The 27,509-nt window shown below is 44.7% G+C and overlaps 2 protein-coding genes and 1 long non-coding RNA gene across 9 annotated transcripts; 2 read left to right on the plus strand and 1 right to left on the minus strand.

The window, feature by feature from the left end:
- Positions 1–4,600: 4,600 nt before the first annotated feature.
- Nrip2 (nuclear receptor interacting protein 2) lies at positions 4,601–13,758 on the plus strand. 3 transcript variants are annotated; one of them, XM_058572365.1, is made up of 7 exons: positions 4,601–4,764; positions 5,223–5,545; positions 8,954–9,110; positions 10,602–10,684; positions 11,515–11,633; positions 11,862–11,914; positions 12,159–13,758. In XM_058572365.1, the coding sequence occupies exons 2-7, from the start codon at positions 5,382–5,384 to the stop codon at positions 12,249–12,251; spliced, it is 669 nt and encodes a 222-aa protein (XP_058428348.1). In that variant the 5' UTR covers positions 4,601–4,764; positions 5,223–5,381; the 3' UTR covers positions 12,252–13,758. The 3 variants fall into 3 exon arrangements, with proteins under 3 accessions (XP_058428348.1, XP_046279336.1, XP_046279337.1); XM_046423380.2 differs by having other exon boundaries at positions 4,613–4,764; positions 8,958–9,110; XM_046423381.2 differs by lacking the exon at positions 4,601–4,764 and having other exon boundaries at positions 4,877–5,545; positions 8,958–9,110.
- On the minus strand, positions 7,727–27,030 carry Itfg2 (integrin alpha FG-GAP repeat containing 2). 5 transcript variants are annotated; one of them, XM_058572362.1, is made up of 14 exons: positions 26,819–26,968; positions 25,952–26,066; positions 21,082–21,177; positions 20,274–20,315; positions 19,928–20,099; positions 19,011–19,150; positions 18,422–18,591; positions 17,729–17,826; positions 17,481–17,534; positions 17,295–17,386; positions 16,475–16,592; positions 15,171–15,344; positions 14,971–15,095; positions 7,727–8,431 (listed from the first exon to the last, which is right to left on the minus strand). In XM_058572362.1, the coding sequence occupies exons 1-13, from the start codon at positions 26,821–26,823 to the stop codon at positions 14,992–14,994; spliced, it is 1,380 nt and encodes a 459-aa protein (XP_058428345.1). In that variant the 5' UTR covers positions 26,824–26,968; the 3' UTR covers positions 7,727–8,431; positions 14,971–14,991. The 5 variants fall into 5 exon arrangements, with proteins under 5 accessions (XP_058428345.1, XP_058428346.1, XP_058428344.1 ...); XM_058572363.1 differs by lacking the exon at positions 7,727–8,431 and having other exon boundaries at positions 13,981–15,095; positions 18,422–18,570; XM_058572361.1 differs by lacking the exon at positions 7,727–8,431 and having other exon boundaries at positions 13,981–15,095.
- Positions 26,747–27,328, plus strand: LOC124078544 (uncharacterized). The gene is made up of 2 exons (XR_006846942.2): positions 26,747–26,892; positions 27,060–27,328. It is a non-coding gene; the product is annotated as an uncharacterized LOC124078544 (long non-coding RNA).
- The last annotated feature ends 181 nt before the right edge of the window (positions 27,329–27,509 follow it).

The raw sequence follows: 27,509 nt of genomic DNA on the forward strand, positions 1-27,509 counted from the left end.
TGTGTGAGAGAGAGAGAGAGAGAGAGAGAGAGAGAGAGAGAGAGAGAGAGAGAATGGGGATTGAACCCCCAGGGTCATTTTACCACAGAGCTGCCTATGCAGTGCCACTTTCCTTTATTTTGAGATGGAGTCTTGCTAAACTGCTAAGGCTGACCTCCAATTTATAATCCCCTTGCCAGGTGTGGTGGTGCTTGCCTATAACCCCCAAAACTTGGGAGTTTGAGGCAGGAGGATCTGAAGTTTGAGGCTGGCCTTGGAAACTTAGTAAGATCCTGTCTTAAAATAAATAAAAAGGGAGGGGCGTAGTGGCTCATGCCTGTAACCTCTTTGGCTCAGGAAACTGAGAAAGGAGGATCTTGAGTTCAAAGGCAGCCTCAGCAAAAATTGAGGTGAAAAACAACTCAGTAAGACCCTGTCTCTAAATAAAATACAAAATAGGGTGGCTGGGGCTGTAGCTCAGCGGTAGAATGCTTGCCTCACAGGTGTGAGGCCCTGGGTTCAATCCTCAGCACCGCATAAAAATAAATAAACAAATAAATAAAGGTATTTTGTCCATCTACAACTAAAAAAATATTTTAAAAAAATACAAGATAGGTTGGGGATGTGGCTCAAGCGGTAGCGCGCTCGCCTGGCATGCGTGCGGCCCTGGGTTCGATCCTCAGCGCCACATACAAACAAAGATGTTGTGTCCGCTGAAAACTAGAAAATAAATATAAAAAAAAAATACAAGATAGGGCTGGGGATGTGGCTCATTGGTAGAGTGCCCCTCATTTCAGTCCCCGGGACCCAAAAATATAAATAAATAAATAAATAAATAAATAGGGGCTGGGGCTATAGCTCAGTGGTAGAGCACCTGCCTTGTACATGTGAGGCACTGGGTTCAATCCTCAGCACCACATAAAAATAAATAAATAAATAAATATTAAAAATAAATAAATAAATAGGGCTGGGGCTGTAGCTCAGTGAGCACCAGTGATAAATGTCAAAACTGTCACAGGGTTCCTGGGACCTTTGCTGGGCAGGACAGTTCTGGAAAACAACTCCATTCCTGTCTTTGGCAGATTTGAGGGCCCAGAGGAGAAAGTCTGAAATAGAACTGGCTGCCCTTGACTCTCCACTGGCTCAAGGGAGCTGTTTGTCTAGCTCTGAATAACCCATTCTATCAAGAATATTCTGGGAATTTCCTTATGTGGCAGGACATTTGGGTGGGTGATTTCACTGGTTCCAGATGAGCTCTCCTTACCCTCCCTATCAGGAGAGATAAGAATGGGCACTATTCAGGCTTAAGGAAGGAACATTGGGAAGAAGAGGTGTGAAGATTTAAAGACATGAAGGCCAGACAGGGTGGCACTCACCTGTAATCCCGACTCAGGAGGCTGAGACAGGAGGATCACTAGTTTGAGGGCAGTCTTAGTGAAGCCTTAAGCAACTTAATGAGACCCTCTTTCAAAATAAAAAATGAAAAGGACTTAGGATGTGACTCATTAGTAAAGCACCCCTGAATTCAATCCCTAATACTAAAACAAACAAAAAACATGGAAGGATAACACAGAGAAGGTGGGATGCAGTTAATCAGTTAATCTCCATTTCTTCTGGGGCTTGAACAACAGGGCAGGGACTTCCACATAGCTCCAAGGATTCACCTTAGATAGTGCTGAGAGATACTGGAATAAATTATAACAGGTTAGAGGAAACAAGCTGTGAAATTCATCATTTTTTATTTTTGTAGTGCTGGAGATCCAACTCAGGGCCTCACACATGCTAGGCGAGGCAAGCACTCTACCACCAGCTACATTCCCAGACCTACAGATATATGTTTTGTTTTGTTTTTGTGTTACTGGAGATGGAACCCGGGGTGCTCTACCACTGAGCTATACCCCCAGGCCCTTCTTATTTTTCATTTTGAGACAGAGCCTCACTAAGTTGTCCAGGCTGGCCTTGGATTTGTGATCCTCAGTCTCCTGAGTAAGGAGATTACAGGCACAGGTCAATTTGCCTGGCTAAACATATATTTTTGTTTTGGTTTTGTGGTGCTGGGGATTAAACCCAGGGTCTTGCAAGCACTTGTGAAATCTATTTAAGACAGTGTTTGTCCAATAAAAATATAATGGAAATATATATATATATATATATATATATATATATATATATATATATATAAAGTTTTTTGAAATTAATAATTTTAAGTTGCAGAGGCTGGAGGTAAGGGTCAGCAGTACATGTTTAAGGCCCTGGGTTCTAACTAACCAGGGCCTTAAAAAATAAAGTAAAAATTTTTGATTGCTGCATTAAAAGCAAACAAGTGAAATTAATTTTACAATGTATTTTATTTAACCCAATAGATACAAAATATTACCCATATACAATAATGTAATCTACCTAAAAATAATGTTTAACATTGTTTTTAGTATTGATTTAAAAATCCAGTATGTATTTGATACTTAGATAACATCTCAGTTTCAAGTGCTCAATGACTGTATGGGATAGCACTAGTCTAGAATCATCAATAGGGGCAGTGACCCAGTGCATGCTTAGTATGCATGAGGCCCTGGGTTCCATCTCCAGCACTGAGCATGCGTACACACACACACACACACACACACAAAGTATAATCAGTAATAACTATTTGACACTCAATGGAAAATAAAAGTTATAGTCTGGTTTTATCCAAAGTTTTCTAGAAGAACTTCAAGCCTGAGGGCCTATGAGGCTGGTGCCTTTTCAGCCTTCATTGTCCCTCAAAACACCTGGATTCACAGCACTCACTGAGCTTGGAACACACTCAACAGCACTCCATGTTCACTGTTTTGCAGAGGGACCCCAGTCTCCTGCAGTTCTGACAGATCCAGCGGGAAGAGTGTATGGAAGGGCTGGGGTTGTGGCTCAGCAGTAGAGCGATCGCCTTGCATGTACGTGACCTGGGTTCGATTCTCAGCACCACATAAAAATAAATAAGTGAAATAAAGGTATTGTGTCCAACTACAACTAAAAAATAAATATTAAAAAAAAAAAAGGTGTAGAGGACAGTGAAGACAAGCATGGACAGGTAGCCGTGCTGTCTCACAGCACCAGGGAAGCTTTATACCCTAGCTAGTCAGTCTTCTTGCTGGTATAAGTGACTGGTCACAGGAGGGCCAGGCCAGACACAGAGGATGGTGAGGTACCCATCTGTCCCTGTGTTCAATGGGGGTGTGGGGACTAAGTACTCTCCCCGCCTGCAAGTTATGGTCTGTATAACTTGCACTCCTCTCTCTGTCTGGACTGTCCTTCCTCCAGGTAACTATGCAGCCTTCTCCAGCATTGTGTGTGTGTGTGTGTGTGTGTGTGTGTTTCTGGGGACCGAATACAGGGGTGCTTTACTGCTGACCTACATCCCTAGTCATTTTTTTTTAATTATTATTTTTTAAAATTTTGAGACAGGGTCTCACTAAATTGTCCGTTCTGGCCTTGAACATGTGATCCTCTTGCCTCAGCCTTCTGAATAGCCGGGATTACAGGCCACCACCACCACTATGCTGGCTCCATGATGGTCTTTGCATAATGTCATCTCCTCTAAAGAGCCACTCCTATCACTGCTCCTCCACGGTTCTCTGTGCTCTCACCTTGCTTTTTCTTCAGCATGTACTACTACCTGACATTATCAATTTACTTGCTTGTTCTCTGGCTTCCTCATCAGAATGTAAATTTCATGACAGCCAAGACCTTACGCTGTGCCTTGCTCTGGCACAGAGTAGATAATAAATATTTTCTGAAAAGTCCTCCCTACCCGCAGTGATGGGAATGGAAGCCAGGGCCTCGTGCAGGCTGGGTTAGTGCTCTACCACTGAGCTAGACCCTCAACCCAGATATTTTTTTGGTGAATAAAAGGAAAACTTCATTCAAAGGAGAACAAATGCAGTGAAGGAGCTATATTTCACACTTTGAGTTTTTCCTCTCAGAATTTCTAAATTTAGATTCATTTGCTTCAAGATTTTTGTGAACCACAAGATGAGAGAAAGAAGACATTTTCCAAGTTTTTTTTTTTCTTTCAGAAAGAAAAACTTCCACTTCTATTCCTACTTATTCAGAATGGTTTAATTTTCCTGAGTAGTGTTCCTGGAAATTTCATCCCCAGTGTCTCATTATTAGAAATCAATGTATTAGTTATTTCTTGTTAATAATTGGTTTTCTGTTTTGCTTTATTTCTCTCTCTTTTTGGTACTGGGGTTTGAACCCAAGACCTTGTACATCACTTTTTAAAATACCTTTATTTAATTTTTTAATTTTTACATGTTGCTGAAGATGGAATCCAGCACCTCAAACATGCTAGGCGGGTGCTCTACCACTGAGCCATAACCCCAGCCCATGACTTTTAATTTTATTTAGAGACAGGCTCTTAATATTTTGCTAGGCTGACTCTGAACTTCTGGGTTCTAGCAATCCTCTTGTCTGAGTATGGTTTTTTTTTTTTTTTAATTCTATAACTGTTAAGTCAAAAAATAATGAAAGGAAGAGACTAAGATGAGTTATTGGTAAAGACACAGACAACCCAGTTAAGGATACAGACTAGCTTTAGAATATTCCTTGGCATTCTTCACCAGCATATCACAGGGATTTCTTCAGCCCCTAAGAAGAAAGATCTCAAAGGCTTGCATGCTAGAATGTTCCTGTTCTCCTTACAATTTAGGGGGAAGGACAGAGACCACATCAGTGTAAAATCCAAACTCCCAAGTAAATTAGCTAAAGACTGACATCTGCTACGCTGAAAGGGAGAGGTCCAGCAAGGTAAGGCCCCTGGTGGTCAGGGGATGGAGTGGGAAAGGGCACTTTCATGCTTTCCCCCAACCCTGGCTGCAGAAAATTTCAGGAGGAAGCAGTAGCTGGGAGCGGATGGTCGGGGAGGGACGCAGAGCAGAGCCAGGTCTAGGCGCGCGTACAGACATGCCTGCCTGCCCCCACACGCAGAGCTCACAGGCTGCCGCCCCTACACAATAACACGCGCACCCTGGCAGTTTACAGCATCGTCACACACCCCTTCACCGCCCACTCAGACCAGGACCCCAGAATACACTGGATACTCTGCAGAACCTGCCAGCTGCAGGCCCTGCCAGCCCTCCCTCTCCTCTGGGGTTGGGTTTTTCCAGCCCGAGCCTCACTCCCTCTACCGCAATCTCTGGAAATTGGTGTCTGACGTGGCTGCTCCTGCCCATTATTTATTTATTTCTTCTTTTCTTCCTGCTGAGACCCTCCTGTCAGAAGGGGAGCTGCAATCCAGGCACGAAGATAGGCAGGAAGCTGCAGGGAGACACAGCAGCAGAGAGGACACAGGAAGGCCCCCTCCGAAGCCCCTGCCTGGCTCACCCAGAGGGGGGCCATGAGCTCCCAGCAGGAGGCCAGGAGAGATGAGGGAGACACCAGGAGGAAGGGACAGGAAGCAGAGCTGCGGGACCGAGCCCACCTGGGCCAGCAACGCCGGCTCAAACAGGCCACTCAATTCCTCCACAAGGACTCCGCCGACCTGCTCCCCCTGGACAGCCTCAAGAGGCTCGGCACCTCCAAGGATTTGGTGAGGCGGCCCTCTCCCCACCCCATGGCCAAGGAAGTCCCTGTCCCTTTCTCTCCACCTCCCCACATCCTGAGGAGGGTGGTTGGGAGGACCAGAAAGTGTAGATCCTCAACCTTCAGGTTCCCTCTCCCTTGCTGAGAAGGGGGAGAAAAGATCCGGCCACCTCGAGGGGCTTCACTCTGACCATTCCCAGGCTCTCTGCTGGGGCTGTTCCTGTGACTTGGCAGCCCTGTGGGGCCCACTGTCATTGCTCAGCTGCCCCTATCTTGCCACCCAATAGCCCAAGGCTTATCTTGGGGGATGATGGGGAGCTATGCTGTTTAGGGGTAGAGGCTTAGGGGACCCAGGAATCCTGTGGAGCAGTCATTCAAGGCCAAGAAGCCTAGAGGACTTATCATTTTAGGGCTGTGACTTCCCTGTTCTCCCCCAAACAGACTTCTTCATACCTGCACATTCATTTACCTTTCCCCTTCAGAATTAAAACATCAAGGGCCTCCATACTTTTAGGGCATCAAGGTTTCATATGGCTTCTTGGTCCCCATGAGTGTCCTCTCCCTCACTTCTGAGTGAAATGGCCCTACCAGGTTCTCTCCCCCTCTAGTAACTTTGGCCCCCACAGGGAATGGAACAGGGGAGTTAATGATGAGGAGGTGAGGGAATCCTGGGCCAACTGCATATCCAGTCATCCTCTGAGAAGTGATGGTTAAGTGCATGGACTTTGGAGTCACCTTGCTTGTGATCAAATCCTGGCTTTGCCACTTACTAATTTGGACAAGTTATTTTATGTCTCTGTGCCTTAGTTTCTTCGCCTGTTAAATGAGAACATCAGGTAATCCAGTGACTCCAGAGGCTAAGGTAGGAGGATCATAAATTCGAGGCCAACCTGAGCAATTTATCAAGACCCTATCTCAAAAGAAAATGAAAAGGGATGGGAATGCAGTTCACCAGTACACAGCACCCCTGGATTCAGTCCCTATTACTAGAAAAAAAAATGAGAAATTTATTAGCACCTATCTCCTAGGGTGCTGTGAGTTATATGAGCCAATACATATTAAGCACTTAGGAGTGTGCCTCACTAATAGCAGTAGAGAAATGTGATTATTATTCCTCTGGCTCTATTCCACTTAGCCTGAGAGATAAAGTAAGCCTGAGAGAGGGAGGGTCCAGAAGATATAGAACTATATTTTATGGAAGTAAAAACCTCTTCTTGGGAAGCTGGGAGCAAATGCAGCCCTCACTGCCTTTCCTGACCTAGCCCTACCTTTCCCTTATTCTCCCAGCTTGAATTTCCCCCTCCAGGGACACAGCCCAGAGGTCAGGCAATGCCCTAGCTCCATTGTAGCAGCCCCCACTGAGGAAAAGTGATCAGATTAACTGAACTTTGAGTTCAGAGAACAGCCAGGGTTGGTCCCCCTTGCAAACACAGTGAGCACAGCTGAGAAAAGGGATGGAGTAGGGAAGCAGGTTCTTATCTCCTGAGGGCTAGGACTCTGCATCTATTGGGGACCATCCTACATCTATGCTATTCTAGAGTGGTGATTCCAGCTTCTGGGCTTCTCATTTCTGCCCTTTGCCTTGGTACCTCCTGAGTTGACCTCTAGCATTACCTCTTATGGCTTTGGGAGTGAAGATGCAATTGGTTGGGAGGTCCCACTGTCTCTCTCCCTGGGATAGCTCGGGATCAAACTGCACAATGTGGGAGAGGCCTGGAGCCTGGAGCCATCGTGGGAAACGTGGAAGATGGGAACTGCTGAACTCCCCCGCCTCCTTTTTTTTTTCAGCTGGTTCAGAACTCAGTGCACTTTTCCCAGAGCTGGCAGCTTGCTGCTGGGAGGCAACCTCTAGAGCCCCAGGAGGCCAAGAGTATAAAAACAATCCCAGGCTCCCAAAGAGAGAGGGCAGGTGGAGGAGCATGTGGAGCCTGGGAGAGCAGTCATTCTTCAGCAAGCGCTTACTGAGTACCTACTGGATGTCGAGTAAAGCCCTGGTATACAAACATGAGAAACAGACCTGACCTCAAAGGCTCTCCAGGGTAGTGGGGGAGTGAAATCCAGAAATAACATCTATGAGAAACATAACCAAGAGAGATACGAGCAGGGGGAGGAACAGGAAGAGTCCAGAGAGGGTACCCTGGAGGAGGTCGATCCTGCGCTAATTACAGAGTACACATGGAATCTCAGGTGCAAAATAAGAACCATTCTTCTGAATCCAGCATGTTGAGTCAGGCACCAGTTTGGCCTAGGGAAGAAGGAGGAAGCGGGGTTTCAGGGAGAAGGAGTGAGCAGGAGTGAAGGTATGGAGGTGAAGTGGAAAATTCAGACAGCAGCCAGGTCATCTGGATCATCACCTTGAATGGATACACAACTCACCTGGGTTTTGCTAAAGTGAGGTTCTGGGATTGGGAGTGTGGTTCAGTGGTAGAGCATTTGCCTGGCATATGTGAGGTCCTGGGTTTGATCCCCAGCACTGCAAAAAGATAAAACCCCAAAAGCCAGCTTTGATTGACTAGGTCTGAGATTTCTGCATTTTAAGCAGGCTTCTATATGTTTTTTAAAGCCGCTGCTTTGGGGACCACACTTTGGGTGGCAGGGTTTTTGATAAGTCAGTCTGGAAGCCTAGAGCTGGTGTATTGGGAAGGCCACAGTGCCAGAGGCAGGTGCTTGTGAACTGAGGCCCAGTGACTTAGATGAGCTATGGGGAGGCTAAGGAAAGTAGTAACAGAAAGCAGTGCCAGACCCTACAGACAGGAGGGCAAACTGGTAGAATCTAGGAAGTGACTGGACAGGGTGAAGGTGCTAGTGGATGAGGGAAAATACTAGCAAGGGTGAACACTAGCATCCCAGTTCTGAAGACTTCATTGCTTCTTTCCATCACACCATCTGGGATCTGCAGCCCATTTTGGGAAGAGGACAGAAAGGAAAAAAAAAAAAAAGACAGAATTAGTCCTCTCCCCCATCTCCACAAAAGGGTATACTTAAGACCCAAGTTCCTCCAAGCCTAACAGTAATTCCTGGAATGTCCCTTTAGCCAATAGGTCAATCTAACCTAGAATGGGTCATTTTCCTCTTTCCATTTCCTCATTGCTGAAAAACCTAACGGGGTCCCAAAACAATGGCATGATCTGATCCTGGGTTTCATTTTGCTATAAACATCTGGTTGATGGAGTCCTTGGTTGGCTCCTTTCCTTTTCTTTCTTTTGTTTTATTTTGGTGGTACTGAGGATTAAACCCAGGGTCTTACTCATTAGGCTAATGTTCTACCACCCAGTTGTATCCCTAGTCCTGCTCTGTCATTGTCTGAGATGTGGGTTTGGTGTGGGTGAGCACTCTAGGGTATGTAAAATAGGGGAACTGAGTGGCCTAGATACTTGAGCTTACACCTGTCTGCCTGTCTCATTTTGTCATGGAGCCAGCAGCCGCACAACGTGATCCAAAGACGTCTGATGGAGGGGAATCAGAGTCGGCTTCAGGGGGAGTCTCCCTTAGTGCAGGCCCTGGTTCATGGCCAGGACAGCAAGAGGAAGACCAGTGGGACAGAGATTCCAGCTCTTCTGGTCAACTGCAAGGTGAGAGGCCTTCTAGGGCACTGATCTTAACAAACCTCCCTGAGCAGCTCACTTTGTTCTTCTTTCTGCCCTGACTGGCAGGGAAAAGAGACAGGAAGGGCAAAAGGGCACTTCTCCCCTATCCTGGACCTAAAACAAGTTCTCTGTCTTCTTTTTTCTCTGTTTCAACCCATCTTTTCTCCCACAATTCCATCTGTTATCACCACGATATCATTTCTCTCCTGAAATTGTAATATTTACATGTGAAAACTTAAGTCCTCTTCAACTTCTCTACATATCTGAAGGGTGCATGCATGTATGGGAAATGCATTCTCCCAGGAAAAGCTCCTATGTTCCAAGGTGAAGACCCTGGCATCTCTAGAGCCACTGAAACACCCACTATTGAATTGTTCCCAATAAATGTTCTTCTACTCTTCTGCCCAGAGAGCTCTCTTCCTGTTCTCCAATCACTCTGTCCAAGTTCTGCAGTCCTTTAAGGCCCAGCTCAGATGTTACCTCCTACTTGAGAGATTTATTGATGCCCCAAGGAGGAAATAGCTTTCCTCCCTCTCAACTTCTAAAAGACACTTGACTCAATCTTCTCACAGACTTTAGAACTTTCTACGAGGCTGTGGGTGTAGCTCAATGGTAATGCACAAGGTCCTGAGTTCCATCCCCAGTGTTTCAAAAACAAAACAAAAAAACCCTCAAACCAAAAACACCTTTGTACCAGAGTTATATTTTACTTCCTTTACATTCCTGAAGAACAGTGTTCACTGATGTACTTTCCAGCAGCATATCTTCTGCATTGTAGATGCTTAATAAATATTTTGAATGAGAAAACTACGTGTGTGTGTGTATCAAAGTGTATAGCCAAATGTCTGTAAATATCCCAAAGAAAGCAAACTTGTCTTCCATTATTTGCAGTGGTGAACCTCTTGGTTACTCACATCTAAGTTTCCTGATAAGGGATTCCAGTCTCATCCCTCCTCTATTCCTAACCAGGAGGCCTCAACCTCACGAGAATTTCTCTAAGCAAACATCACCATTTCTGGCCAAATCATTCCCAACTTATGGACTCACTGTGTGGCTCTGCTTCTTTTCTGATTTCTTTACCGGAGAGACAGTTTTGCTTCAATTATAACTCCCATAAAATTTCCTTTTGAAGACTCAGTTCATTCCCTATGTTCATTTTTAAGAGAACCATCAAAGCCGGGAAAGCTGAAGCCTTAACCCCAATCATTATTTTTTTAAGTCCAGGGATTGAACCTAGGGATGCTTAACCACTGAGCAACATCCCCAGCCCCTTTTTATATTTTATTTAGAGACAGGGTCTCACTGAATTGCTTAGAGCCTTGCTAAATTGCTGAGACTGGCTTTGAACTCAATGATCCTTCTGCCTCAGCATCCTGAGCTGCTGAGATTACAGGCATGTACCACTGCACCCAGCAACCCAACTCCAATCCTTCTTCCCGAGAAACTCACTGATCCACCCAAATTCTTCTTTTTTAGTGCCAGGACCAGCTGCTTAGAGTGGCTGTGAACACAGGAACCCAACACAATCAGATCTCCACTGGATGTCTCAGCCGCCTAGGGTAAGAGTGTGGTCCACATGAATGAATGGGGATGGGGTTTCTTTTTGGAGTGATGAAAATATTCTCAAATAAGCTAGTGATAATTGCACAACTCTGTGAATATACTAAAAACCACTGAACTGGGGCTGGCTCATGGCTCAATGGAAGAGCCTTGACTAGCAGACAGTGAGATTTGATCCCAGCACTACAAAAAACAAAACCCCAAACTACATACTTTAAAAGAGTGAATTTTAGTTAGGTGCAAAGAGGTATATGCCTGTAACTCCAGCTACTCAGGAGGCTGAGGCAGGAGGATTGCAAGGTGAAGGTCAGCCTGGGCAACTTAGGGAGATTCTGTCTCAACTTTAAAATAAAATAAAATAAAAAGGAATGGGATTTAGCTCAGAGGTAGAGCACTTGCCTAGCATGTGTGTGCACACATGCAAAGAATGAATTTTATGATACATGAGTACTATCTCAATAAAGCTGTTATTAAGTTTTTGGCAGTGCTGGGGATTGAACCTAGAAATCTTGCACATGCTAAGAAAGCACTCTACCACTAAGCTACACCCCAAGTCCAGCAAGTACATATTTATTTAAATACTTTTTTTTCTTTTTTATGGTGCTGGAAATTGAACCCAGGATCTCAAACATGCTAGGCAAGTATTCTACTGAGTCACATTCCTAACACCCCAAAAAGTGGGTTGGAGGCTCAGGCAGGGAATATAAAGATTTAGACTCCATGTGGTATCAGGGATTGAATGAGAATAAATCAGTAGTAGCCAATTAATGGGGTTGGGAGTAAGAGTGTGGAGTCCATGGTAGCCATAACACTTGTTTCCTAACCACAGGTTAGGGAAGAGGGTTCTGAAAGCCCCAGGTGGGGACATGGCACCTGGGCCAACCCAGGTGGAGCAGCTGGAGCTCCAACTAGGGCAGGAGAAGGTGGCATGCTCAGCCCAGGTGGTGGGTAAGTTCTCCCTTTGCCAACAGCCTTTTGTCACCTCTCCTACCTTTCTCTTCTGGGCATGGCAAAGGCAGTTTCAGCCACTGCCAGTCCCCAAGGATGCTCTGACTGTCCTGAGCTTTGTGCCAGTATTCTCAGACCTGCTATTGGGGTGGGCAGGGAAGGAGGAAGTGCCGAGAGGGCGCAGCAGTGACCATGATGCAGCCTCTCATTTTTCAATGGTTTCTGCAGATGTTGACAGTCCTGAATTCTGCCTGGGCCTGCAGACTCTGCTCTCCCTCAAGGTAAGGTGACCATACTTGGGGCCCGAACCAAAGTATAGAAAGAGGCAGAAAGCACAGAGTGGAAGTGAAGGTCAGGCTCTGAGGGAAAAGTCAAGAGAACTGGGTTCTTCCCTGACAGGGGTCCAGGTATATGGGAAGCAGAGGGAGCAGCAGAAAGCAGGTGGAAGCTGTGGGAAGTGGAAGGGGGAACACAAGATTGGGTTTCAGACGGGTGACCTCGTATCATGGACTCCATACCCCACAGTGCTGCATTGACCTGGAACATGGAGTGCTGCGACTGAAAGCCCCCTTCTCAGAGCTGCCCTTCCTGCCTCTGTACCAAGAGCCTGGCCAGTGACCGCTGTCCCAGTTGGTCCCAGAGGGAAATACCTTGCCTTAGAGGAAGAGCCATGTATGGAGTGGGGACATTATCTGAGCTGGGTAGCTGAGGACTACTGTGTCTGTCCTTCTTCTCACCATCCTGACCTCCGCTGTCCCATTTCTCTCAGTTGGCTGCCTTCCTCTCTGCTTTTCAGTAGCTGCCCTCTGTTTCAGGAAGTTTCCACTAAAGGGCCTATCTCCCACAGCAGCTAGACTGCCATGCTTCTCCAGCCTGGGTCCCTGGCCCTTCTGGCACTTGCTCTTTGGGCACCTACCCTTCTGATTCTGTTCAGAGATGAGTGTGGAAAGACAGTAAATGGAATAATTCAATATAAGGAAGGGAAGTTAGTATAGGAATGTCCAGCCCATAAGGTTGAATACTTTGATTAGTTATATTTTATGGGCTGCAAATGTCTGGGGATGTTTCTGATCAATTGATTACCCTGTGCAAAAACTGAGTATGCCTCTAATACTTACTCTGGATACTTATCCTTCTTTCACTTGCTTTTGTACCCACTGGGCCCCTGAGCTTTGGGACAGTGTTAGGAAGAACCCTGTAGAGAACTGTCTCTACAACCCTGCAAGGTGGACACAATGTTAGGGCTGTCAGTATTCAGACTTAACCTATCCAAGATTCATTCTCTCTCTCTCTCTCTCTCTTTTTTTTTTTTTTGGTATCAGAGATTGAATCCAGGAGCATTTAACCACTGAGCCACATCCCCAGTGCTGCCCCGCTTTTAAAAAAAATTTTACTTAGAGACAGGGTCTTGTTGAGTTGCTTAAGGCCTTGCTAAGTTGCTGAGGCTGGCTTTGAACTCGTGATCCTCCTGCCTCAGTCTCCAGAGCCACTGGGATTACAGGCAGGCACCACTGTGCCCTGCTTCATTCTTATTTCTAGAACTATCCACCTCATTAAGCCTTCTTCCTACTCCTCTCATGTCTTCTGAGCTTGAGCTTGTCTTGTCCTGGAATTAGTGGCTTTCTATCTCCCTGCCAGACTTGGAACCAAGGCTAAAAGACAAAGGCTCACACTGATTTTTCTGTGAAGAGCAGAATCTAAATCTTAAGAAGTTAGATGCCTGAGTGTCTTTCTGGCTGTTCTAACTCTCTCAAATCATGGTTGGGGTAGAGAAAGACAGCAATATCTAACCCAAACTAAGGAACTAGGACCATTGGGCTGGAAACTAAATCTTTAGTGTGGGGTAGATTAGAGAAAAAACAGGATGCAAGGAGCCACCTTGTGGCCCTTGGTCTTATCTTTTCAACTGACTCCCTGGCCGTCAAAAGAAGGGAAGGCTTGCTTAGCATATTTGTCATAGTGCCTGGTCTTAAAACTCCTAAAGGACTGCCTCTCCTTCACTGTCTTGCTCTATGACCTCTACCTCTTTCCCTGTCTTTCCTGCTGCTTCTGTGATTGCAGACCCAGGCCCAAGGCAGGCCGTGACTTAGCTACTTCTCCATTTGAATAAACACTTGTTTCTCTATGCTGTGTTGTTCTCTGGTCCTCCTCCCGCCTACTGAAAGATGAATGGTAACTTGGTCCCTATTGGCTTATGGGAAGGACAAGTGAATGGGGTCCTTCCCCAGGTTGACCCATTGGGTTAGTCCAATGGAGAGCAATGGCTTGTAAAATACACACAGTACAAATGCACACACACAATTGTGACAAAACAATACTTATCTATACTGTGAGCAGTGGATTCTGATATTTTCTATTTTACTTTATTCTATTCTAGTTCATTTATTTCAGATATGCTGGCCACAACCCACCCAATGATTACAATGTACAACTTGAAAAACACAGACTTAGAGAAGAGAAACAAGAGCAGAAAGAATATAAATTACCCAATATATAATTCTAATCAGAAACCTGCATCAGATTGTAAACATAGCACCATGACATAGACAATAAAGTGGGGGGAAACAAGTGGGTGGGGGAGATGGGAGCAAGGCCTATCAAGCTGTGCAATACTTAAGACTATGGCAGGGCAGGAGGTATCACTCAGTGGTAGAACATTTGCCTAGCATGTATGAGGCTCTGGGCTCAGTCCCCAGCAGCACCAAAGAAAAAGAAAAATAGCAAAGTAAGAAAATATGGGCTCAGCTGCTTCAGTAAATGGAGAAAAATCATCTCAGGGTTGCTAGGACTACAAATAAGATTACACTGTAAAATGAAAGACCCCTCTAAACAAAACAAAGAATTCGCCATTCCTGTACTAATTACTAATGTCAATGAGATGGAGCTGTGCCATGAAATACGGTACTTAGGATTGGGTGGTGGATTCCCTACATCCACTGCTTCCCTGAATCTGAAGTCTGGTTTCCTTATGGGTGCTGGGGCCATGCAAAAGATCTATACTCTGTCTTCATAGACACATCTGTTTTCTGCATAGTGAGGGTAGGAAGCTCAGGGATGAGGCAGTGGTGTACTGAATGATTTTGAATAAGGTCAAGATCTCATGATCCACTTGGCTGATGTGGTGGATGTGGTCCATAAAGAAATGGGCCGAGGGTCACCTTGTCTCTTCTTTCACCAAAAAGACTGAGAGGTCTCTAGTTCAAGGTCACCCTAGGGTTGCTGCCATCCTTCCATGTCAAGACTCAAATCCTGCTCCTCTGTAATAATACATTCCCTATCCTGCCAACATTACAGATACATTTGGGGGTGGGAGTGGGGGTTCAGAAAGATCCTTCACCAGACAGGAGGCCAGTCCCAGCTAGGTGGGATCCTGGAGGCTTGAGGGAGCACATGGTAGTGGCTGGTCCGGATGGTAGAGAGTTTGGTGAAGCAGGGCTCGGGCTGCAGGGAGGTCATCAGGATCTGAGGGCCAAAAAGGGGCTGGTAAGAGACTGTGGGTTTCCTGGGTACCTGGTCCCTGTCTCTCCTGGGACTCACCCATCCCCAGCTCCTGCAGGAGGCTGTGGTACTCAGGTTCAGCTTCTAGCAGTTTCAGCAGATTGGTGGACTCCATCCGTTCCAGCTGTACCTCCCAGTAAACATAGATCTTCTGGTTAAAAGTGACGTACACGAGGCAGGGGCTATTACGGCCCTCTTTGCAGGCGTACAGGCCTGGAAGATGTGGGTAATGAGACAAAGGTCAAGTTGGAGTCCCCGTAGGAAGGCAAGAGCAAGACTCAACATCAGAATCAGCAGTTTTGGCTCTCCCACAGATGTCAAGCAACAAAGGCCCTCTTTCTATTTTTTCTCTATTGGGAACTCAGTAAAATGGGAAAACAAAGAAAATATTTGCCCTATCCCAAGTATAGAAAAATTATAGTAAAAAAACAGGCAGAACAGCACCCAAAAAAGTGGTATTTATTGATTTTTCCATCTTAGTGATGTTTCTAGAGTAATGAGGGACATCCTTGCTAGTTTAACAGATAGGTTAGTAAAATGTGATCAGAAAGAAAAGTTTCTCTTAGGTGTCAATCCTTTTTTTCAAAGTATATATGTCAACCTTTCAAGTCACTGGACTTGTATTCCAGAGAATGGTTCAGTTTTTATCATTTTAAAATAATATTTAGTTTTGTAGTGCTACAGAGGAAACCAAGGGCCTTGTGCATTCTGGGTAAGGATCCTACCACTGAGGTACACTCTAGCTTTTTACCATTTCAGTCATCAGACATATCCCCTAGTCACCCAAAGAGCTAGCGCTATTTCCCCAGGTCCCTGATTTGATAATAATGAGAATGCTCTGGGAGAATTTTCTTCACAGAGTTCTGGCAAGTTCAGATAGAAAAGAACTATCTAATGTCTTCTCACATTCCAGAAAAATAGATGATGAGAATCTTCTTATTCTTGAAAATATTCATAGATGGAGACCTTATTATCTTTTAATTTTTCTTATTTAAAATTGTCAAGATGGGGCTAGGTTGTGGTTCAGGTTGTGGTAGAGCACTTGCCTAGCATGTGTGAGGCACTAGGTTTGATCCTCAGCACCACATAAAAATAAGTAAATAAAATAAAGGTATTGTGTCCATTTACAACTAAAAAAATTAAAAATCTAAAATTGTCAAGGTGGCAACCTAGTACCCATACATCAGCAGCTAATGAAAGAGCTAAAGGACTGAATTGTTTATAAGACTTTCATTAGGGACTATGTCAAGAGTGGAAATGAGAGGCAGACATTTACCTAGCCTATGTAATATGCTTATTTAATACAAATGCACTTAGAGAAGGGTTATGGGGAAGAATCCCACCTGCACAGAAGGCGCGGATATTTTCATCCACTTGGAAGCGAACAACAGTGCGGTTGTAATCGATAATATATGTCTGTCCATCCCAGGCACATGCAACCACCTCTTCATGCCCATTTCCCTGAAAAAGGCCAAGACAAGGATGCAGGAGTGGTGAAGGGGTGTTTTAGAAAAAGATCTAATGATGGGAGCTGGATGAGATATAAAGGACCATGAACTTGGCTCTGGATGGCCAATAGGGAGTTGAGGAAGCACTCCCATGTGCCTGGTACCTGAAGTCAAATAAACCACTTAAAAAAATGCTCACAGCAACTCTATGGAGATGGAAACATTATTCCCTAGTTTAGTCTGAGGAAACTTCAGCTTTCAGAAATAGTCACTTGCCTAATGTCACTCAACTGGAGAGGGGTGAGGCAAGACCCCAAGCCAGGTCTGCCTTCAAAACCATCAAGCATGCACAATAGCAGTGTAAAGTTTAGCCCCCATCTGCCAATTTAGAGGCACAGCATATTAAATAGACTCATATGGAAAAGAAAAAAACTACAAAAAGCACATCTGTAATCGGGACTAACAACTCACTTCTAGACTCTTACAGTAACTTCTTTTTGGGGGGGGTTTATTGCTTCTACTGAAAGGTATGGAAATAAGAAATTTTTCCAGCTGCCTAGTAGAGAGAACTTATAAATACTGTGGTGTCAGGAAACACACTAACTCCAGATAACTTGATGTGTCTAAGAGACTTGATTTGAATAGGAGAATGGCTTGATTTAAAAACCATCTCTCCATGAAGGCAGAAATGCTATTCTCCACCATTTCTACTTACTGTGACATCTAACTTTTCTAGGGCGAAAAGTTGGTGATCCACCTGGACTGACCACAGCAGCTTGTCTGCTTCTTCCATAAGCTTCAATGTCCCTATAGGGGGAGACATGGGCTTGGGGTGGGTGGGTCAGGCCACTGAGCAGACCCACAGGCAAACACCTACCCAATGCAGCCCAGCATTGCTCACCATCCAGGGTGCACAGGGCAAAGAGGCCAGAGCCACCACTCTCAGAACTGTGGCCTGTGGTTGAGAAAAAGGGCCACAATAAGAAAATGTGAAGGACAGAGTAAGATCAATCTCCAGGATGAGGGGTGGCCCGTGACAGAGAGGGAAGGATGGGACTAGAAATGAGGTCAGGTCCAAGATCTCCTCTCCCTCAGAACTGACCAGCTATCCCTCAGCTCCTTCCCTTCTTCCCCCTCACCCATCCTCACCTTGCTTGATGTTGCCAATCAGGTGAGTGGAGACATTCTTGTTGTGGATGCGGCCAGAAGTCTGGTGCAGCACTATATCTCGGGCAGCTGGGGTCTCCCTGCGGGCAGGAGGGAGGTGGGCCAAGAGGGAGGTCAAGTAAGCTGAGTTCTCTGGGCCCTTTGAAGCTGCCATCCCTATAAGTTTCCAGGACTTGAATCAGCTTGGAAACTTATCCCTGACTCTGTCTGGCCCATATGACAAATAGAAGAGAGCTTGGGCTGCCAGGTAGAAATTTTGGAACCTTGTAGGGCATAGTGGTGCATGCCTATAATCCCAGTGACTCAGGAGGCTGAGACAGGAGGATCTCAAGATCAAAGCCAGTCTCAGCAATGGCGAGGCCCTAAGCAACTCAGTGAGACCCTGTCTCTAAATAAAATACAAAATAGGGCTGGGGATGTGGCTCAGTGGCTGAGTGCCCCTGAATTCAATCCCCAGTACCAAAAAAAAAAAAAAATTGGAACCTCTTTCAGAAACTCTAAGGTTAAAGCCCAAGATTCCATGGGTCCCAAGTAATTTTCCTTAATGGGAAAGGTGCTTGGGCTGGGACCTAGATGAAAGAGCTCTGTTAACTGCAGACCTCACTGCCACGTGCCCTCCAGGAGCCCATCTTGCTTCCATGTACCCCACACCATTCACAGTCCATACTTCCTTACCTACTGCCCTCCGTGGCCCCCTCAGAGGTAGCAGGGGACCCAGTATCCTTGTTCCAGGTACACAGAAGCACTGCATAAGCACAGCCTGGCTGAGATACCATCAATTCAGGAATACCCAGTGGCCCCGGTGTCACCGAGAGACTGTCCACCTGCCAGGAACAGGGGCTTAACTAGGTTGAGGAGAGAATAAAGGGATACTCTGCTGAGAAGAGGGAAGATCTGGGGTGGGGGTCCTAGGAACAGCCCTCCAGCTAGAGGGTAGAAGCAGGAGGAGGAATTCCAGGGTAGTAGGCAGGCGCCATCTCCTCTGCACAGACCATCTGTTTTCTGCTGTGTGTGCCCCACTAGGTCCAGCTCCTGCTGCAGTCCATACCATCTCCCTTCGCACTCCTAGTTCTTAGCCCAATATTCCTTTCTCTTTACCACTCATTGGAATTTTTGCTTGACCTTGACTGAAAATGACCCTCTTTGGATCTCTCTCAGCAAAATGATGGTCCCTGCTTCCCTCCTTGGTCCTATCCCATGACATTCTCCCAGAAGCCCTTGCTCTCAGCTCCAGGGTTCTTGTTCTCCAAGCTCAGCCTCTCACCTGACCCTCCAGCATCCATTTCTTGAGGGACACCAGCTGTCCTGTAAGGTGTTCAGTGCCCTCAGCCATCTCTTCCCAGCGGAAGGCCCGTACCACACGGTCTGTGTAGCCCACTACCAGCTCACAATACCCATCTCCATCTGTGGGCACAGGAAACAAGAGGGGCTGAAGCCAAATCTGTATTGATCAGCTTGAGGCCTAAAAGTACCTTCTTGCAGCCTGTATTCTGCTACCATCTCCACCACTGGTCCCTTTGGTTCAGTGCAACTTTATGCCCAGCTCTCTGTGCTGGTCACCTTGCCTTTCCTTGTGCTCATAGCAGTTACTCATGCAAATGTCCTGCAGGTCCTATCACTTCTCTCCTCTTACTTCTTACATATGTAGCCAATGTGCCAATTCATTCAAATGTTACCTTCTTAGCATGAACATCCCTGACAATTCCATTTAAAACTGCTACCTCCACCTCGATATGCTTGAAATCTTTGTGTTTTTTTTTTTCCTGTAGCATTTATTATCACTAATATACTACTGATTTTTTTGTGTGTGCGTGTGTGTATGTGTGTGTGTGTGCTGGGGATCGAACCTAGGACCTTGCCCATGCTAGGCAAGCGTTCTACCACTCAGCTATATCCTACTATTTAATTTTCTTATAAAATTTATATTGTTTCTTTCCTGTTTTTTCCTAGTAAGGTCCAAGAGGACAGTGATTTTTGTGCGTTTTATTCATTATTGTAATTCTAGAGTCTCAAACAATGCTTGGCTTACACTGTGAACTCAATAACTCTGCATTAAATACACAATAGATGTATAAATGAATATGGACTTCACCCTCATCCTCACCCCAGTCTCTTGGAATCTGTTCTAGTACCCACTGATTCCTACCCGCCCCCACTGCCTGCAAAGGCAGCCATGCCCACCGATGTCGCTGATGAGCATGACCTTGGTATTGGCAGGAATGTGTTGCTTGAAGACTGGACGCTGCTCCTCTCCCATGAATGTCTCATGGTGCCCAGAAGCATCCAGAACCTTGGCAGGTGTCAGGTCAAACAAGTGAAACCAGCCTTCAGCACTCACTGCCACTACCAGGTTCTGGGAGAGACAGAGGTACAGGAGAGATGCACTAGACTGGGGAAGTAGGTATGGGCACAAGCTAAAAATCTAAATATTAGATCTCAGGGGTCAAGGCTGACTTCCACTGAGAGACAGGGATGGAGGGAAGGCCTTAGAGTCCTAACAAAGAATAAGATCCCTGAGAGTCCTCACCTTTCCTTTGTTACACACATCTCCAACTCCAACGCAAGTCAACTGCAAGAGAGAAAGGGAGGCTCAGGGAGGTTATAAGGGAGACCATTTCTCCCCTAATCTCTGTGACGCAAGGAGGAATGAGTTTTATAATTACCATCATTTGCTGAAAACTTGTGCCATGGAATCTACACTGATAGTCTTTATTGACTGAGTTACTGGGCTATAGGTTCAGTTTACCTATATAGCACAATTAAGATTTAAGCTAGGTAAGACAATTTAGGTTTAAAACAAAACAAAATAGAACCCTACATATAATATAGCTAGACTACCATATCTGTAGATGTACCAAATCACCACCCCCATTTGACTACACACTCATGCACCACATAACAATGTTTTGACCACATACACGATGGTGGTCCCATAAGATTACATCACCTAGTGGCATCACAGCTGTCTTAGTTTGTGTTTACATGTTCTATGATATTTGACAATGATGAGAGTTTGATGATTCATTTCTTAGAACATATCCCCATTGTGAAGTGATACTTGACTTTATATGAACAACTTTAGGCAGCTTCCATAAAGTACCAAGGGACACTCCATAATATAAAAGACAATCCAAGCTTGTCGGGAGGGTTGGGACAGATGAGAGTAGTGCCTGGCACCATTCTCCCTGAGTTAAATGAATCCTAAAGCAGTGGCTGGGCTGAGCCTTTGGGGAGTAAAGACACTGGGAGCTCTGGCATGGAACTCTCCCTTGCCAATCCCTGCACAGAGTGGATTCTATCTCTATTCCCTCAGACCCAGGGAGGTGAATACTGACCATTCCCTGACAGGTGCAGGTGAGCCATGGCCGGCTGTCGTCATTCTTATACACAGACAGCTTTCCGCTGGTATCTCCCACTACCAGTTCATTTAACTTCAAATAGAGAGAAAAGACTGTTAGGATGAAATCCTGTCAAACCACAGCAAGCTTTTCTCAACTCAGCCCATCCCTGAGAAATCACAAGGTTTCAATTTGTAAATTCAACAACTTTATTAAAAATTCTTTAATGGGGCTGGGATTGTAGCTCAGTGGTACAGGGTTTGCCCAGCATATGTGAGGCACTGGGTTTGACTTTCAGCAACATAATTAAATAAATAAATGTGTGTGTGTGTGTGTGTGTGTGTGTGTATAAAGGGTTTATCAACATCTAGAAAACATTTTTTAAAAACCCTCAGGAGGCTGAGGCATGAGGATTGCAAGTTTGAGGGCAGTCTTGGCAACTTAGTGAGATCTTGTCTCAAAAATTAAAAAACAAGCTGGGCATGGTGCTGCATGCCTGTAATCACAGAGGCTCAGGAGGCTGAAGCAGGAGGACGGTGAGTTCAAAGCCAGCCTTAGCAACTTAGCGAGGCCCTGCCTCAAAATTTAAAAAGGGCTGGGGATGTGGCTCAGTGGTTAAATACCCCTGGGTTCAATCCCTGGTACCAAAAAAAACAAACAAAGGTTGCTAAGGATGTAGCTCCTGGTAGAGCCTCCCTGAATTTATTCTAATACTGTAGGAAAAAAAAAAAAAGTCCTTTGAGACTGGTAAGGATATAGCTCAGTTGTAGCATCTGCCTAGTTTATGTGAGGCCCTGGGTCCTATTCCCAGCACCAAAAACAAACAGACAAAATCAATTTCCCAGGATTTAAATATTTCCATTTAGGTAGGTGTATGTGTTGGATGCTATATGGAATCTATGATCCTTCCCAGAAAAATTTGACATCTGAACAGCTCTCTGCCCCACATGCCTGACTTCAGCTCTTCTAATTTGTCCATTATAAATGGGACAAAATGGTTTTGAAAACAGCCTAAGATACTGATTTTTTTAAACTTTCTTTTTTTTAAACTTGTACTGGGGATTGAGCCCAGGAATACTCTTCAAGTGAACTATACCTCCAACCCTTTAATTTTTTTTTTTTTTTAAATTTTGAAATAGGGTCTCATTAAATTGCCATGGTGGGTTTTGATCTTTTTGCCTCAGCCTCTCAAGTAGCTGGATTACAGGCATGCAATATCATGCCTAGTGATATTGAACTCTTGAAGACTCTAACTTCAAACCTTGTATTCAATCAGGAGCTAAATAAAAAGATAAGGTCTGCTCCTGGGGCCTCCCTCCTCTAGGCCTTTGGATCTTGGCAGCATGTGTGAATACAAAAGGGATTCTGGTGACTGAGGGGCAGAGTCTCTGTGCTCTGAGTCTCTGGTGCCCTCAAGTGGTGGCTAGGTTCTGGGTGGGTGGGTGGATGAGGCCACCCCAACATGAAGGCTCTTCCCTATGACTGCTACCTACCTGGGCAGCTGCCCTTTTAGGGATTAACCATGAAAACCAAATGGCTCTAAACTCTATTTCTACAATCAGCTTTATGATTTGCTCTTGGAGGTATAGCTAACCCTACTCCTATTCCCCAAACAGAGAGAACAGAATCTAATCTTAAACTTAGATTCTCAAGAGATTTAACTCTAAGGCAACAAAGAGATCAACAGTAAGGAAGCCAGGTGTGGTGATGCACGTCTATAGTTCCAGCTACTAGGGAGACTGAGGCAGGAGGACTGCTTGAGTCCTGGAGTTCAAAGCCAGCTGGGCAACATAATGAGACATACTGTCTCAAAACAACAACAAAAAGCTGGGCCTGATGGTGCTCTCCTGTAATCCTGGCAACTTGGGAGACTGAGGCAGGAGGATCAAAAGTTTGAGGCCAGCCTCAGCAAGTCAGTGAGACTCTATCTCAAAATAAAAAATAAAAAAGAACTGGGAGTGTAGCTCAGTGATAAAGAATCCCTGGGTTCCATCCCCAGTACCAAAAGCAAAGCAAAACAAAATAAAACAATAACAACAAAATACCACCAACAATAATAAACATAAGAAAAAGTTAGAAGCAAATTGGGATTTATCAATAATGATTTGACTCTTGGATTTATTTTTTAATAGTTATGGGAATTTCTGGTGAGAATAGTAGATCACAGAATACAAAGATCTTATTTATATGAAACTCTATAGCCAACATTTCAAATATGGCTGCCAAGAAGACTTTTACAGACACCCAGGAGAAAGGGAACACAGTGTTTGGGTTCAGAGTGAAACTGGCTGGATTTAAATCCAGCTCTCTCTGCTTACATTTTTCATTTATAAAACCAGGATAGGGCTGAGGATGTAGCTAGTATTAGAGCACTTGCCTAGCATGAGCAATGCCCTGGGTTCAATCCCCAGCACTGCAAAATAAATAATTAAATAGTAAAAAGGATAATGAGAATATCTACCTCATAAGATTGTGAGAATCGAACCAACAGAGGAAGGCCTTTAGAACAGTGATTGGTTTACAGTGAATACCAATACCAGGTGGAGTTTTAGCCTCTAGTTGAACTCCTCCAAGGATAGGGAATTTGTTAGCATCTTTCATAGAATTAATTTTTATACATTTATTCATCAAATGCCACAATACACAAGTAAAACCTCAATAAATGTTTTATGAACAAACAACAAAGATTTTGTGTGTGTGTGTGTGTGTGTGTGTATGCATGCATTTTTTTTTTTTTTGGTTGCAGAGCTGAGGATGGAATCCAGGGCTTCCTACACACTAGAAAAGTTAAATGAAAGAGAATGCCAGGTCAGTCCTGTAGTTTTCAGGTAAAGCTGGACAACCAGTTGGGGGTACAAAGATAAATGTCAGACTCCCTGCTGAGAAGGAGCTTCCAGTTCTGCCAGGCAAGGTGGTGGGGGGTGGGGGATGGGTGCGAGTGGAGGCTGGTGCACAGACACAGGAAGAAAATCATAAAACAGTGTTGTAGGTACAGTGAGCAAGCAGATGTGAGTCAGCCAGGCAGAGAGTGAATGAGGCAACATCCTGGGGGAGAAGACATTTCCAGCAGCTAGAATGCTTCCCACCAGATCTCTGTGGATGAGCTTGGTTCTGGCCTCCAGTGGTCACTCACCATTGGATTGGTTAGCAATGTTAAAGGAGGAAGAAATTGGTTTCAAAGAGCTTTAAGCTATGGGTTTTAGTAGGCTGAAATCAGTTTTTTTTTTTTCCCTGTTCCTAAATCTCCAAATGTTAGCTTAGAACCACTAGCAAAAATTCTTTTTTCTCAGTGGTGCCAGGAATTGAACCCAGGGCCTCACACATGTACTCTACTACTGAGTTACAACCCTAAGTATTCCCCCTAACAAAATTTCTATCTCCACTCTGTGGATCAAGTGTTATACCTGACCACTTGCCAACTGTCTTATTTAGTTGCCCTTCTTTCAATTATATTTATAAATAGCAGGCAAAGCTCTTCAATTTGTTTTGTGTCACATAAACACAATTGCTTTTCTTTCTTCTTCTTCTTTTTTTTTTCTTTTGTGGTGCTGAGGACTGAACTAAGGCTTGGTAAATACTAGATAAATGCTCTACTACTGAGCTACATTCTAGCCTACAATGTCTTTTTCAATTTGCTTTCTTTCTTTCTTTTTTTTTGGTACTGGGGATCAAACCCAGAGGCATTTTACTACTGAGCCACATCCCCATTTCTTTTTTCTTTTGAGACAGGTATCATTAATTTGCATAGGGCCTTGTTCAAGTTGCTGAGACTGGCCTGCAACTTGTAATACTCTTGCTTCAGACTCCAGTCTCTGGGATTACAGGCGTATGCCTACATGCCTGGCTTCAATTTGCTTTCTGAAAATAACAATATTAATTTAATCAAAAAGCACTTGTTGGATGACTATTACGTGCCAGGATCTAAGATGCTGGGAATAAAGCAGTGAAAAAACAGACTTAAAAAAAATTCCTGGCTGGGCTTGGAATTTATATAATCCCAGTGACTCTGGAGGCTAAGGTGGGACGATTGCAAATTCGATGACAGCCTCAGCAATGTAGGACTTAAGAACTTAGTGAGACCCTGTCTTCAAATGGAAATAGTAATAATAATTTTTAAAAAGATCTGGGGATGTAGCTCAGTGGTAAAGTGCACCTAGGTTCAATCCCTAGTACATATATATCAAAAGTAAAAATTCTGGCTGGGCAAGGACCTGTTGTTGCAGTTCTCAGAGTACTGCAGAAAGATGGCATGAACCAGGAGTTTGGTGCCAGTGTGGGCAAAACTGCAAGCTCCCTCTCTTTAAAAATAAATAAATAAATAAATTCAATCCTTATGGAACTTACAGTAATGGAGCTAGGTGGGAAAAAAAAAAGGTAATATAATTTGCAGCTGTCCCTCCTATTTATGAGGGATTAGTTCCAGCTCTTCCCACTTTGTGAATACCAAAATCCAAGGATGCTTGAAGTTCGGGCCGACCTCCCATATACTTAAAATCATTTCTAAAGTGTTATGCAAATAGTCATGCGCTACATTCATTTCAACCAATGGTGGACCACATATATGAAGGTATATACTATGTAGCCTATAGTTGACCATACTATTTAGGTTTGTGTAAGTACACTCTGTGATGTTAGTACAATGAAGTCATCTAACAATGTACTCCTCAGAAGCATCCCCTTCATTGAGTGATGCACGATTATAGTTGTTATACAGTATTGCTTAGGAAACAATAACAAGAAAAAAAGTCTATAATTTCAGTTCAGACCCAATTTTTTTTTCTCCAGATATTTTCTATCCCTGGTTGGTGGAATCCCTAATGCAGAACACTTAGATAGGAAGGGCAGACTGCAATAAAACAGCACTAACAATTAGTGAGGGCTGGGGATGTGGCTCAAGCGGTAGCGTGCTTGCCTGGCATGCGTGCAGCCTGGGTTCGATCCTCAGCACCACATACAAACAAAGATGTTGTGTCTGCTGAAAGCTAAAAAAAAAAAAAAAAAACAACAACAACAACAACAAAAAAAAAAACAATTAATGAGTGTTAGTAGTGTGCCAGGAATTGTTCTACGTGCTTTATCTGTACTGACTTATTTAAACAACGAAAGTAGTAATGATTGCTGAGAAAAAGAAAAATAGATGGAGATTGCTTCTGCAATTCAACAAAGCGTTAACACTTTAAAGATGCCAGTCATCTGTCTCTACTCTGGGTAGGCACTATAGAAACCCGACAGTGTCAAGATAGGGGCAACAAGTTGCCCGACAACAGGAGGCAGAGAAATCCTGTTCTATTCCGGAACATAGTGCAAGAGCAAAGGTGCGTTTACAGCCATGTGAGACAACGAGGGAATGACCAATTCTGCCAGGGTGGGAGGGGTTAGGGAAGTCTGGAGCAGCGGAGTTATATGCAGCGCGGTATCATTTTCAGTTTAAGGTAGTAATCTGAAAGGTGATGCCATGAGGGGAGGCTAACTCGTTAACTAGTCCAGGTATCACCGGAGTTTATCAGGCTCTACTGTGAACAAATTACTGAATTAGGCAGAAGAGAAATAGCTCCCAGGGTATCTGCCTAACTACCCCGGCAGTGACGTCTGGAACGGAAGACATCAATAAAGTTTTCCAGCCAGCGCGCATGCTCATGGCTCACCAGGCGCGCCTCCGGCGGCGGCTTCCTCCCTAGCCCCGCCCCGCGCGGATGCAGGCTGCTTGCGTCCCTTATAGTGCGCATGCACTCACCGCATCGTTATCGACGTCTCCGAGACAGATTGCGTGTGGGAAGAGGCTCCCGCTAAACTCCAGCGCTACGCGCTGTACGTAGCTAACTGACCTCATGGAGCCTCTGAGGGCGGAGGGACCGGGAGCCCGCCAAAAGAACCCCGAACCCCCTCCGACTGCCGAGCGAGCGGAAGGCCACGTAAAGCGGAAAGTTACGTCACCGTCTAAATTTCCAATCCCTGTATTCCTCGCTTAACTTTAGGGAGGAGGCGGGTCTTCCGAGCCTGGAGGCGGGCTGCCCCAAGGACTGATGAGTGACAAAGGAACTGGCCACTGCTTGTCTCCAGAGGGCTAGAACGCATGGGTAAGCGGACCGTGACGTGGCGAACCTGTTCCCTTGACAACGGGACTCTCTAGGGCTTGACCTAATAACCTTGACCTCTTACTTTATTGCCCTGGCAATGAAGTTCCTAGTCATTGGACCATCCCTGAGAATCATGTTAACAGTTGTAATAAAGGACAATGGTATGATTTCCAATAGTGTTTTTTATTAGCCAACGATGTAGTGAAATGCAATCAGCATTTAAAAAAATTAAAAAGACCAAGTGACTCTTGAATGGCTTCTTTTTTTTTTTTGTGAAACCTTTTAGTTGTATACATTTATACACACACACAAACACACACAAGTTTATATAATGTAAAAAAAATTGTT

Source organism: Marmota monax, unplaced genomic scaffold (genome assembly GCF_021218885.2).
Source record: "Marmota monax isolate L192 unplaced genomic scaffold, Marmota_monax_Labrador192_F-V1.1 WCK01_AAM20220418_F8-fsc00356, whole genome shotgun sequence".
NCBI classification, from domain to species: Eukaryota; Metazoa; Chordata; class Mammalia; order Rodentia; family Sciuridae; genus Marmota; species Marmota monax.

Excerpts from the sequence above, each read along its gene's own strand:
- Nrip2 (XM_046423380.2), top strand. The coding sequence starts at position 5,354 with ATGAGCTCCCAGCAGGAGGCCAGGAGAGATGAGGGAGACACCAGGAGG. Across the intron at positions 10,685-11,514 it reads GGATGTCTCAGCCGCCTAGG|GTTAGGGAAGAGGGTTCTGA; the intron begins GTAAGAGTGTGG and ends TCCTAACCACAG. Across the intron at positions 11,634-11,861 it reads ATGCTCAGCCCAGGTGGTGG|ATGTTGACAGTCCTGAATTC; the intron begins GTAAGTTCTCCC and ends TGGTTTCTGCAG.
- Itfg2 (XM_058572362.1), bottom strand. Across the intron at positions 19,151-19,927 it reads CATGCTCATCAGCGACATCG|ATGGAGATGGGTATTGTGAG; the intron begins GTGGGCATGGCT and ends CTGTGCCCACAG. Across the intron at positions 18,592-19,010 it reads AATGGATGCTGGAGGGTCAG|TTAAGCCCCTGTTCCTGGCA; the intron begins GTGAGAGGCTGA and ends TCCTCAACCTAG.